Source organism: Etheostoma spectabile, chromosome 23 (assembly GCF_008692095.1).
Source record: "Etheostoma spectabile isolate EspeVRDwgs_2016 chromosome 23, UIUC_Espe_1.0, whole genome shotgun sequence".
NCBI classification, from domain to species: domain Eukaryota; kingdom Metazoa; phylum Chordata; class Actinopteri; order Perciformes; family Percidae; genus Etheostoma; species Etheostoma spectabile.
Window position 1 is genome coordinate 1,324,429 of NC_045755.1, and position 11,590 is coordinate 1,336,018.

General features: G+C 41.3%; 2 protein-coding genes across 2 annotated transcripts in view; both read left to right on the forward strand.

Moving 5' to 3' along the window:
* samm50l (sorting and assembly machinery component 50 homolog, like) overlaps positions 1-2,843 on the forward strand; it is a 13,780-nt gene extending 10,937 nt beyond the window's left edge. Inside the window, exons 12-15 of the mRNA XM_032505313.1 lie at positions 194-261; positions 1,047-1,193; positions 1,307-1,448; positions 1,931-2,843. Coding sequence (XP_032361204.1) covers positions 194-261; positions 1,047-1,193; positions 1,307-1,448; positions 1,931-1,976 — 403 coding nt within the window. The 3' untranslated portion in view covers positions 1,977-2,843. The remainder of the gene's footprint in view (positions 1-193; positions 262-1,046; positions 1,194-1,306; positions 1,449-1,930) is intronic.
* A 3,171-nt stretch (positions 2,844-6,014) lies between these two features.
* Positions 6,015-11,590, forward strand: part of aldh1l2 (aldehyde dehydrogenase 1 family, member L2) — a 37,151-nt gene continuing 31,575 nt past the window's right edge. Inside the window, exons 1-2 of the mRNA XM_032505300.1 lie at positions 6,015-6,249; positions 9,166-9,310. Of these exons, the coding sequence (XP_032361191.1) occupies positions 6,202-6,249; positions 9,166-9,310 (193 nt within the window). The 5' untranslated portion in view covers positions 6,015-6,201. The remainder of the gene's footprint in view (positions 6,250-9,165; positions 9,311-11,590) is intronic.

Below are 11,590 nucleotides of genomic sequence, written 5' to 3' on the forward strand. Positions count from 1 at the left end.
TGATTTTCTCCATATTGCCCAGCCCCACCCGTTTGTTGAATGTGTTATCGTTTGTCACCCAAACCTTTTCATTGTTTGCAACTCTGTGCTATTAATGACTCACTGATCACTGTTTTTAAATGGCAGATTTGTGAGATTTATGACACCACTGCAATGTGAGTTGCTGGTTCAGTGATAGTTGTCTTCTGTCTAGGTTCTACCTCGGCGGTCCAACCAGTGTACGAGGGTTTGGGATGTACAGCATCGGACCACAGAGTGAAGGTAAAAACCGTTCAGTCCGGCCGTCGTAGAAAACGTGAACAAAGGAAATGTAGAATGTTAGTTGTGGTCAAAATAATCCACATTTCGGAGCAATGATCAGCTGTTTCTTAAATTGAGACTATGGTTAATCCATTATCTACGTCAAAATGGGAAAGGATACATCTGGCTTACTGTCCTAGACAATAAAACGGAGACAAAAAGAGAAATATCCAATGCTCTTGAGCTGAATGTATATGTTAGTGTCCAGTAGTGAAAGAAGTATTCAGATCCTTTGCTTGAGTATAAGTAGTAATACCACACTGTAAATACATTTCAAGCAAAGGTCTAGCTTTTAAAATGTTACTCAAGTAAAAGGAAGTAAGTATCATCAGGAAAATGTACTGAAAGTGTTAAAAGTGAAAGTACTCAATGCAGAAAAATCCTCACATTCACATCACAAACTAGAAATGACCCAAACAGTTCATCATTTCAGCTGGACTTGTAGGCCTGTGTAATATTGGGTAGTTTAATTTTTAGTAAAACATCTTACTCTATAAACTATTTATGTTTTGTTTGAAACATCTTAATGTGTAAAGTAACCAGTAGCTAAAGCTGTCAGATGAATATAGTGGAGTTAAAAAGTAGAATATTTGTCTCTGAAATGTAGCGGAGTAGAAGTAAAAAGTGGTATGAAAAGATAAGTAATTTTGTACTTAAGTACAGTAACTTGTAACTAAATGGACTGTCTGTGTGTGTGTGTGTGTGTCTGTGTGTGTGTATGTGTGTGTGTGTGTGTTGTGCTCCAGGTGACTACCTGGGTGGAGAGGCGTACTGGGCCGGGGGTCTGCACCTCTACACTCCACTGCCCTTCAGACCGGGCAAGGGTGGCTTCGGAGACCTTTTCAGAACGCACTTCTTCCTCAACGCAGGCAACCTCTGCAACCTTAACTACGGTGGGTGGGCAGATATGCCAAAATATTGCAATACTATGCTGTATTGATTTTTTTTCTTCTTTTTTCTCACACACCTAGTAACTTGTTGAGTGTTTTTGTGTGTGTGTGTGCAGGCGATGGTCCGCGGGCACACCTTCAGAAGCTAGCCGAGTGCATTCGCTGGTCGTACGGAGCGGGCATCGTGCTGCGGCTCGGCAACATCGCCAGACTGGAGCTCAACTACTGCGTGCCCATGGGAGTTCAGAGTGGAGACAGGTAGACTGCTAGTAACCAACACTCATACATATTCCAGGACAAAGGCTCACTCATGTTGTTGTTACTGACTTTCACAAAAAAACAACGAGAGCCCCATTCATCTGGGACTAGAACAACCACGGTACCTCGGGTCACCCCTGAGTTTTGTGCTGCCTGTATTTTACTTGAATCAGATGATGTGAAAAAAACAGCCATCAGGTCAGTCTGTGGTGTTGTCGGCCCTTAATTTCTCCCAACAGCCAACATGCCCAACTCTGGTTCAGCCGCCTTCATTTGGATCTTCTCCTTTTCTTTAAAATGCTGCACACGGCACTGTTACATATATTAGATCAGATTATACTTTATTCATCCCACGACGGGGAGATTTTTTCGTTACAGTAGCAGCGTTTTTCAATAACAGCAAAAAAACATATATAGGACTTGTTCTAGGATGACAGTAATTCCTCACTTCTCCTTTTGTTCTTTCTTCTCTCCTCTCGTAGGATATGTGACGGTGTCCAGTTCGGAGCAGGAATCCGCTTCCTGTGACCTAATGACTCCAGGCTGTGATGTGAAAAGGGAGAATGTCTTGTTGTGTGTCACCTGTAACTTGTTGTGAAGTGTGCGACACTAGCATGGGTCGTATGTCCCGAGGAAACACGCCTGACCCCCCTCCCCCCTCCTCCTTCCTTGTGATATGTCACGGCTTTTGAACAACAAAGTGCCAGTGCTGAGCCGTAAAACTACTGGAAGGTTTTTACAGTACAACCAGAACGGGCTGGAGTCGAAAGCAACCAGATATAAGATTACTTTCGCAGCAATTACAGTAAATACAATCCAGGTGAATCTTTTACCAACCGCTTGCCGGGGCTTATTCTCTTCAACAAGACTATTGACTTATGGGTTAGTTCTGAATTTGAGTCCCTGTTGCTCTTTCCTTGTTTCGAGTTCTGCAGCGCTGGCACCTTGTCGGTGGAAAAGTCATCAACCAGTGATTTGGCCCACTGTGTTTCCTGTGGTGACACGAAGGTTGATTACTTTCCGGAATGTTTAAGATTTTTAGGGCTTGTTCCCTGTTTCCAGGAATGCTTCTTATCCTGGAGCACGACTTGTGGAGTACTCTTGTTTTGACAGTCAATTGAACACCACACACTGTCGAGTTGTACTGTGTGATTGAATGACCGCGGTAGCAGCGAGGGGATGAACCGAAACAGAGCCAGCGGTGTTGGAAGGGAATCTGCCCCTCATGCCAAAGGAGTTTGTTCAACCCTTGTTGTCTGTAAGGAAAAATGCCGGGTAGATTTCTCAAGTTGGGAACCTCCCCCCACCCCTGAGCAACATCCACCACCAGTGCTCTTACTGCGTTAGTCCTCTTTTTCATGTTATTCACAAATAAATCACAGCTGCTCCCCTGGTTTCTCTTTGGATCCTTTTGTGACATGACCATATGATGTAGTTCTGGAATAGTGCTTCCTGTTTCTGCCTTTTTAAAATTAAGTATTGTTACTTATCGTGTGTGTGTGTGTGTGTGTGTGTGTGTGTGTGTGTGTGTGTGTGTGTGTGGTGTGTGTGTGTGTGTGTGTGTGTGTGTGTGTGTGTGTGTGTGTGTGTGTGTGTGTGTGTGTGTGTGTGTGTGTGTGTGTGTGTGTGTGTGTGTGTGGTGTGTGTGTTTGTGTGTGTGTGTGTGTGTGTGTGTGTGTGTGTGTGTGTGTGAAAAAATGTAATTAAGTAAATTCACTCAAGTCCAAATGTGGAGGTACTTTTACTTTACTTGAGTCTTTTCTTTTCATGCCACTTTCTACTTCTACTCTGCATTTCAGAGTGAAATATTGTACTTTTTACTCCACTACATTCACCTGACAGCTTTAGTTACTTTAGGTTCAGAAAAATGCAATGTTTTATTATAAATGAAACTACCTGACAACACACAGGCCTACAAATACGACTGATATGATTAGCCAATTTAATACAAACAGTTTGGATTGTTTCCAGCTTCAATCAAACTTCATTCACAGAGCACTTACCAAAATTGACCAAAGTATGCAGAAGAATAAAATGTAAGGATTTTTTTCTGCATCGAGTACTTTTACTTTAGACACTTTAAGTACATTTTTCTGATGATACTAACATGCTTTTACTGAAGTACCATTTTCAATGCAGGACTTACATGTAACGGAGTATTTTTACAGAATGGTACAAGTACTTTTATTTAAGGTAAAGGATCTGGACACGTCTTCCACCACTACTACCTACTGGTTATGAGCTGACCTAACCTTTTGCACCACGAGGGGCAGCAGCGGCCTAAAGGTCAGAGACGTGAGCTTTTGATCGGGAGGTCGTTGGTTCAATCCCCAGACTAACAGGTGGGGATTGTGAAACCACTGAGGTGCCCTTGAGGAACTTAACCTCCACCTGCTCCAGTGGAGCTGCTCAATGGCAGCAGATCTTTAGAAATACTAATCTCAATAGAAAAAATATGTTTTAACTATATCTAAAAAGACTGCCCTTTCCCCTCTTACCTACAGTTAGTGATGGCCAAATTAAGCTTTGTGAAGCCTTTTCTTTATTTTCTGAGCTCACTAGATGGCGCTCTGTTCAAAGAAAAGGTTAAAGGAATGGCCATTCACTGTGTTTTTAAAGGAGAATTCAGGCCAATTTTTATGTTAATCATGATTGCTATAAATATGCGAGGACTTCCGACCCCGACCTGAATCGGTGCAGGCAACACGGAGCAGCTGCAGCTACGTGGACAAGCGTCCACTGAGGTACAACTGCGTTTAACAGGGCAAGTTTTAGAGTGCCTTTGTGCCTCTTAGCAGACACACAATGCAATGAATATGTTTGTACAACACGAACAGGGCCCTTACGTAACATCAAGATGCATTTTCACGTCAGACATTGTTTTAATTCACCTACCCTTTCTTGTTCTTGCCTGGTTAGCTGCTAAAGCTAGCTGCTAGCTGTTAGCTGCCAATGATAAATGTGTTCAGCCAGGCTTTTGTAAAAATCATAATGCAGCAGTTCCGTGTGTTTTTGAAACTCATCCATTTTGTGTGCAATCAATCTGGTGTTGTGAGTAGGAGGCTTGGCAGTGTCGATCTGTGTGGTAGATTCCTTAGCTGGGCCGGCAGCCTTCGTCCCCGCCTTCCTCGCTTCCCACAGCCGACAACAATCCCCCGAAATTACAATGAAATTTCATTATGGTTGATTTTTTTTCCCATTACTTTTTTATTGTAAACAAAAGCCTAATTTATCTCAAATATTGTTAACAAATCTATCTAAATCAGTTTTAGTGAGCACTTCTCCTTTGCCGAGATAATCCATCCACCTCACAGGTGTGGCATATCAAGATGCTGATTAGACAGCATGATTATTGCACAAGTGTGCCTTAGGCTGGCCACAATAAAAGGCCATTCTAAAATATGCAGTTTTACTGTATTGGTGGGGGGGGGGGGGAGGTTTGTCGTCATGACCGACTTAAGTGGACAAATGCTCACCTTCGATGGCGTCTGGCACTTTGGAAAGGTGTTCTCTTCACAGATAAACCCCTGCCATAACACCAGATACTGACTGATTTTTGGGTGACTGTTGCCCCTCATTGGCTTGTATGTTGCTCATTGGACAATTTTTAGATAAAAGTGTCCTTGCTTGTCAAGTCCATCTTTTCCATGAAAGAACTGGTGGTGCAGAAGGACACTGTGTATTTTATGTGTGTTGACTCTTTTCAGAATCAGCTTTATCGGCCAAGCTAGTGAACGCGTACAAGCAGTGTTGATGCTCTCAATGCAGCTACTCACACAAAAATAGACGTCTGGCTAAAAAGTTAAAAGGTCCTGCATGGAGTAATTCCGTGGACACATTTTTTTTTCCAAGCGTCACAGCCCCTGTGAAATGTTTTTTTATTGCTCTATTTAATCAACTTTAGCGTGGGTGTGTAAACTTCCTCAAGCCACTGTACATCCATGTTTTTTTCCCCTGATTGCAGAATAGGTGGTGTAGACAGTCCATACTCCATCGGTGGTACAGCACCCTGACATAGGTCAGGAAATGCAAGTAATTTATTAGCATGTTAGCAACTTTATTTAGCAATTGTTAGCAAACACTGGCTAATGGCTGTCTAGTTAGGTGTTTGCCTAGTTTATGGTGTTTGTTGGAAACATGAATGCAGTCATGTAGAAGTGGCCTTGCTTGAGACGCTGCTGTCTTACTTTAGAAGTTGTTTTAACAGCCTATATATTAATAAAGCTTTTTTTCAAGTTAAATACCTATTTTTTTTTAAATGTCTACTATTCAAATTGTGATTTAGGCTATATCTTCAGTTGGCTTATGAATAAAATAATTTAGAAATATAAGCACCTAACCAATTCATTCAATTTGTTTGCATTGCTACAGTAACATAGCGTAATTTGCAAAGACTAACGCCTCTAACTCCGCTATGGTCAGTGTGGCTCAAGAATGTTATGAATTTCTAAGCGTGACCGCGCGATCGAGACAGTAATAACGTAGGCGCCGCGTGACCGCGCACGTACGGTGCCAAGCAGCACGTACTTTACCCGCTGCGGTCGAGTACAGTTACCTCCATGCCGGCTGTGGCGAGCCCCCACAGCCACACAGCGACTCCTCTGACTCACACAGTCACACACACACACACATTGTACGCCCACAGTAGCAGGTGTGTGTGGCCAGCAACGCACATACCTCAGCAGCAGCGCGGACAAAACCCTGCAGCTTTTGGATTTTTAATACATTTTTATATATATAAAACACCGCCATTATGTTGTGGACGGCGAGCCAAGTCTTAAGGAAATTCTCCACCTCGTCCGTGAGTAACGTTGCTTATGCTACACCATATTGTCGATGCTTGTTGCATTCAAACAAAACCATAACGTAGCATACATTCCAATAGCATGTCCGGTAGTGGTGACATGGAGAAGACTGAGCTAGACTCGGGTCTGATAACGGTTCAGTGAGTTACAGTTCATATCCAGGTTATTGTTAGTCACTCCGCTGCCATATTTCCAACAAAAATGACGGTGTGACAGTGCCAGGTGGCCACGTTACTGACGCTCGCCTCCCTCTCCCTTTCCCTTCACGCTAGCCTGCTATACAATATCTGGAGGAGTTGCATCAGCATATGTGCTCCACACTGTAACCCGTTATAGCGGCTTACTGTAGTTTGGCTACCGCAGGGCTGTAGGCTACCCATATATACATTCATTCATTCATTCATTCATTCATTCATTCATCCATTCATTATCTGGGGGGAATGTTTTGCACTGTAATAGCCCCAATGTGTGTGGAGCTACCTTACTGTAGGTCATTGCTTGGATTAAATGGCTTTAAATGCATTTGATTGGAGCATGGGAAACTTGAAACCTCCTTCCTTAACACATGTGCTGGTACAGTCGGATGGGGGGGTCGGGAGGGGGGGCGCCTGTATTCCACCCCAGGTCATTTCAGGTCATGCGTTTTAGGGTAGACCGAGTACAGTTGAGACACTTATTTGCGTTTTGATTTTTCATACAAAAATAGATACTGAACAGAAGTGAATTTCCACATGACATGCCGCATGATGACATTTCATTAGTTTGTAGACTAAGATATTATCAATCAATAATACCCATAAATGGTTTATATTTTGCCACAATTAGCTCATAAAATAAGGTGCTTTTTTGTCTCAACTTTGTACCCATATGTGTACCATGGTACAGTTGAGATGCCCATTTTTAATGATGTAAAGGTAACTAACTGTTCATTGCAAATATAATAAAAAAAGACAAATAAAGAAAATAACAATTGGGCATCCTGTTTGTTCCTTCATCCATTTAAATTCATTGATTTCATTCAAATTAGCACTGGTTAAACTGTATAAAACAGGAACAAGATAAACAACGTGTGACATAATAGATAATGTGTCATACCCTCATTTGCATAGTTGTATCATCATTACGCAGTATTTTGCATATTTGTAACGTCAGTACGCAATCATTTGCATAAACTTAGTTTCAGCAAGGTAGATAGAAATAAATAGAAATCTTTAGCCCAATAATCACAAATTCAGTACAGGAATTCATTTGACCTTATAATTATTACTAAGGTAGCCTATCTTTCAATCTAGCGACAAAATTGCTAAGTTGGCAACAGTGTTTTCATGGAGACAGACGCCGTGTGCACGGAGGGGAGGGGCTGTGTAAGTGTGTCTGTGTAGAGTGACAGAGAGATGGAGGACAGCAAGGAAAGGGAATGCGGCTGAAAGAATGCGTGTTTTAAATAACGTTAAAAAAATAATAAAATAACAACTAAACGCAATGTGTGGCGGCTGGTGTTGGTTTTGTATGGCGCACTGCCACAAATTATCATTATGCGTGGGTCTCTTTCCAGAAGTCATGATGCATGAAAAGTACAATTGGAATTTTCTCAGTGGGTCACTCTGGCAGGGAGTAATGATGCTCATTACCCATGCCCTTGGAGCCGAGCTGCACCAATCACACCGGTGTATCTGATATACAGTAGGCGGGCCAGAGACAGTGTTTCTACGTTTAAGTCCGGAGTCAGTAAACATTGGTTGTGGTGTTCTCCAATTGCGTGCAGTGATTTTTCAAATGCATGCTTGGTGCCGCCCCTCGAGTTGGGCCATTCTCATTACTCATAGCCAGACCCTTAATCTTTCGGATTTGGGTCTGAATTTCACGGCTACCTCAAACCTCCATTTTAATGTAATTTCCAGCAGGGTTTGACTCAACTAGCTCAACTGAGCTTTTTTTTGCTCAAAGTTAATTGGAACACTTTGGTCACGTTGGGTTGGGTTGGGTCATTTATTGAGCAGGTGTAGGGTCTTTTGACCAATTACATTTTCTGTAGATTATTGAGCGGAAGTTTGAAGTGACAGTTTTCATGTATTAAAGATGCTCTCAATTGATTTGACATTTCAAAGGGAACGCTTTTGAGACATCACAATATAGTGCAACTTGCACAATAGGTTTATCTACATCTTTATCATTACTAGTCAGTTGGACATTTTTTTCCAACTTGTACATATTCAAATAGTTGTGTGAACGATTAATCGTTTGAATTTTGAATGCGATTCGCAAATTGTGAAGACCATGGTTAGTCAAATGTGCAATATTTGCGGTGACATGATTTACTCCTCTTATCATTATATAATACTGTTTTTTCATAAGATAAATGTTGGAGTAATGTTACACATCACTCGTTACTGGAAATTGAGAATTTAAGAATATAAAGCAGTTTTGACAGTGTCTCATGTTATAATGTTCCATGACATGTTTGATCTGTTACACAGTGAATATTAAACTTAAAAAAAAAAATAATATATAATAATAATATTAATATTAATAATAATAATAATATCTGGCAGAGATATTACAGTTAGATTTTTTCCTTAAATCATTTATCCCTAGGATATAACTATGATGTATTCTTTAAAATTGTGGTTTGGGTTAGATCCCCAGCTTAGTACATTTAAGTGCTAAACAACATTTCTGGAGTGCCCCTTTTAAGAGTTGGGTCTTGTGGGCCCCTGTGGCCCCCTGAGTGCTAAAGGCACTCTCCTGCTGTTGCCTGCTCTTCATTAGCTTTTCCATTGTCAGTATCATTACACCCATGGACCTAACCATGTCAGGAAAGTGTTGGAAATCTTGGAATTCCACTGCGAGTCAAGAGCTCTGTGTACACACAAAGATATCAAAGCAAGAAATGTGTTTGCTCTCCTTTTCAGAATTCTTACCAGAATAAGCTCAAACTAGCTATAATTGGCCAGAGCGTGTTTGGCCAGGAGGTGTACAGCAACCTGAGAAAGCAGGGTCACAAGGTGGTGGGTGTGTTCACGGTCCCCGACAAGGATGGCAAGGCCGACCCCTTGGGTGAGTTAACCTCCTTCTCTCTTACCTGTCGGTTCTATCCTTCTCTCCGACTCGAGGGAGTCACGTCACTGTCTTCCAGGTAGAGCTGGACCAAATTTCGCTGTTGAATTAGTTGTCTCAGAAATAACTGCGATTAACAGTATAATTGTGTCCTTCAGTCAAATTATAAAAACATGTATTTATTTATTTATTTACTACTTTTTAAAATAAATTCCATGTTTGAATGAATCCCAGCATACATCTGTTGGTTGTATCACTGTCATGTGATACAACCAATAATGTAATAATCAACCTTTATTTATCTTCAAGAGATCATTGAGGGTTTACAATGTCATTGAGGCAGAATAACCGTAAAACCCAGCCTATGAAGTAAACCACGTCTCTTAATTATCAAAAACTATATTTCTGACTTTATCCCCCCCTTGTCATTTTTGTTGCTATGAACGTTTATAGGGTCAAGTGCAACAAACAATTGAAATAATAATAAAACATATGTTCATACCAATAATCACTGATATAATTTCAATTTGGCGTGTACTAACGGGCCACGTACCGCCCAATAGGGTTTTTAATCCTGCCCGCCTAAGTGATCTCAAACTATATTATTAAATTTCATTATTATAAAATCACATTAATTTTGGATTTCCCTGCAATTGCCGTGGAATTTGTTTCTCCAATGTTTCCCAAACGCACATGAATGCAGCATTACCCTCAACTTCACTTTTTCACACATAGCACGCACAATGAGCGGACCAAAGAAAAGAAAAGTTGACCATGAGTGCCGAGTGTTTAAGACGGAGTGGACAGCAAAATATTTTTTTAATGATGTCCAATCAACGGCTGTATGTCTGATATGCCAGGAAACTGTCGCAGTTTTTAAAGAATACAACATCAGCCGTCACTTTGCAACAAAGCATGCTAACTATGCTAGCAAGCGGTCAACGTAAGAACGGGTGGCTACTGCTGAGAGGTCGATGGCTAATTTACGGACTCAGCAACATTTTTTTTCATCGACAAACTGCGATTCAAGAGTCCAGCACCAAGGGAAGTTTTCTGCTAGCATTTAAATTAGCAAAGGCTAGCAAGCCTTTCTCAGAAGGCGAGTTTTTGAAAGACTACATGATAGAGACAGCAGGTCTCTTATGTCCAGAGAGCAAAGGTAAATTTGAAAAGATCAGTTCATCACAAAGGACAGTGACTCCCCGTGTGGAACTAACTGATGAAGATATGGTCAGTGAGTTAAACAAAAGAAACTCCAGTAGCTTTGAAAACCCAACTTACGGCAAATTTAGGAAACAACCTTAAAAATACCAGGTTTTTTGAGTATATTGGAATAAATGTTGGCATCGCCAAGCCAACAGTTAGCCTACTCATGCTTGGGAGACAGAGCAGAACACACTGCAGTCTGTCCATCATGTTTTTATTCTTCTCACACTGCAGGATAACAGGTTGCCAAAATTGTCATCTTGACAAAAACCAGTTTGCATACATTAAGATTAGTCTTGTACATACCTTTGTGAGTAGGCTGACATGTGTCCATAATATCATCGCGTAGCAAAAACTGTCAAGTACAGAAGGAGACGTTATATGCTCATAGTATTTTGTTGACAAAAAAGTAGCATCTGAAAACGTTAGCTTCTTTAGTTAAAGCAGTCAGTGTTCATTGTTTTTTTAGGCCACTTAAAGGATGCATAACAAGATGTAAAATACATTATTTCAATCAGGAGAGACTTTTTTGCAGATATGCAAATAAGGTTTATTGTACAGCTCAACCAGCAGCCCCCCCGATGGAATCTAGACACCGGTGGTGGCGACGAAGGAGCCCGAAGACCAGACCGAAGGCTCCGGACTAGTCAGCTGGAGTAGAGGACTGGAAGTGGAGGGGTGGGTGGAGGGTTGCACTCTTTGCCCGCAACGACAGCTGATAGCAAAGAGAGAAAGGATTATTTAAAGCAGGGTTGTGACTCTGTGATTGGCCCTTGCCATTGTGTAACGATTCTGATTGGTTTAGCAGGAAGGTGAACGCCTCCAACAGCTAATTGGAGTTAGGTGGAGCATTGATTAAGAGTGAGGTCTTCCAGAAGTATTTACCCTGAGATACATTTCAGTCAGGAGAGACTAGTTGCAGATATGCAACAGTTATACACATCAGGATAAAATATACATTTATTAGAAGAACAGCTGAATTGATTTAGGAGTGCATCAATTAAAAATTAGGTCTTCCTGAAAGAATTTACGCTGAGCTACACTACCGGTCAAAAGTTTGGGGTCACTTAGAAA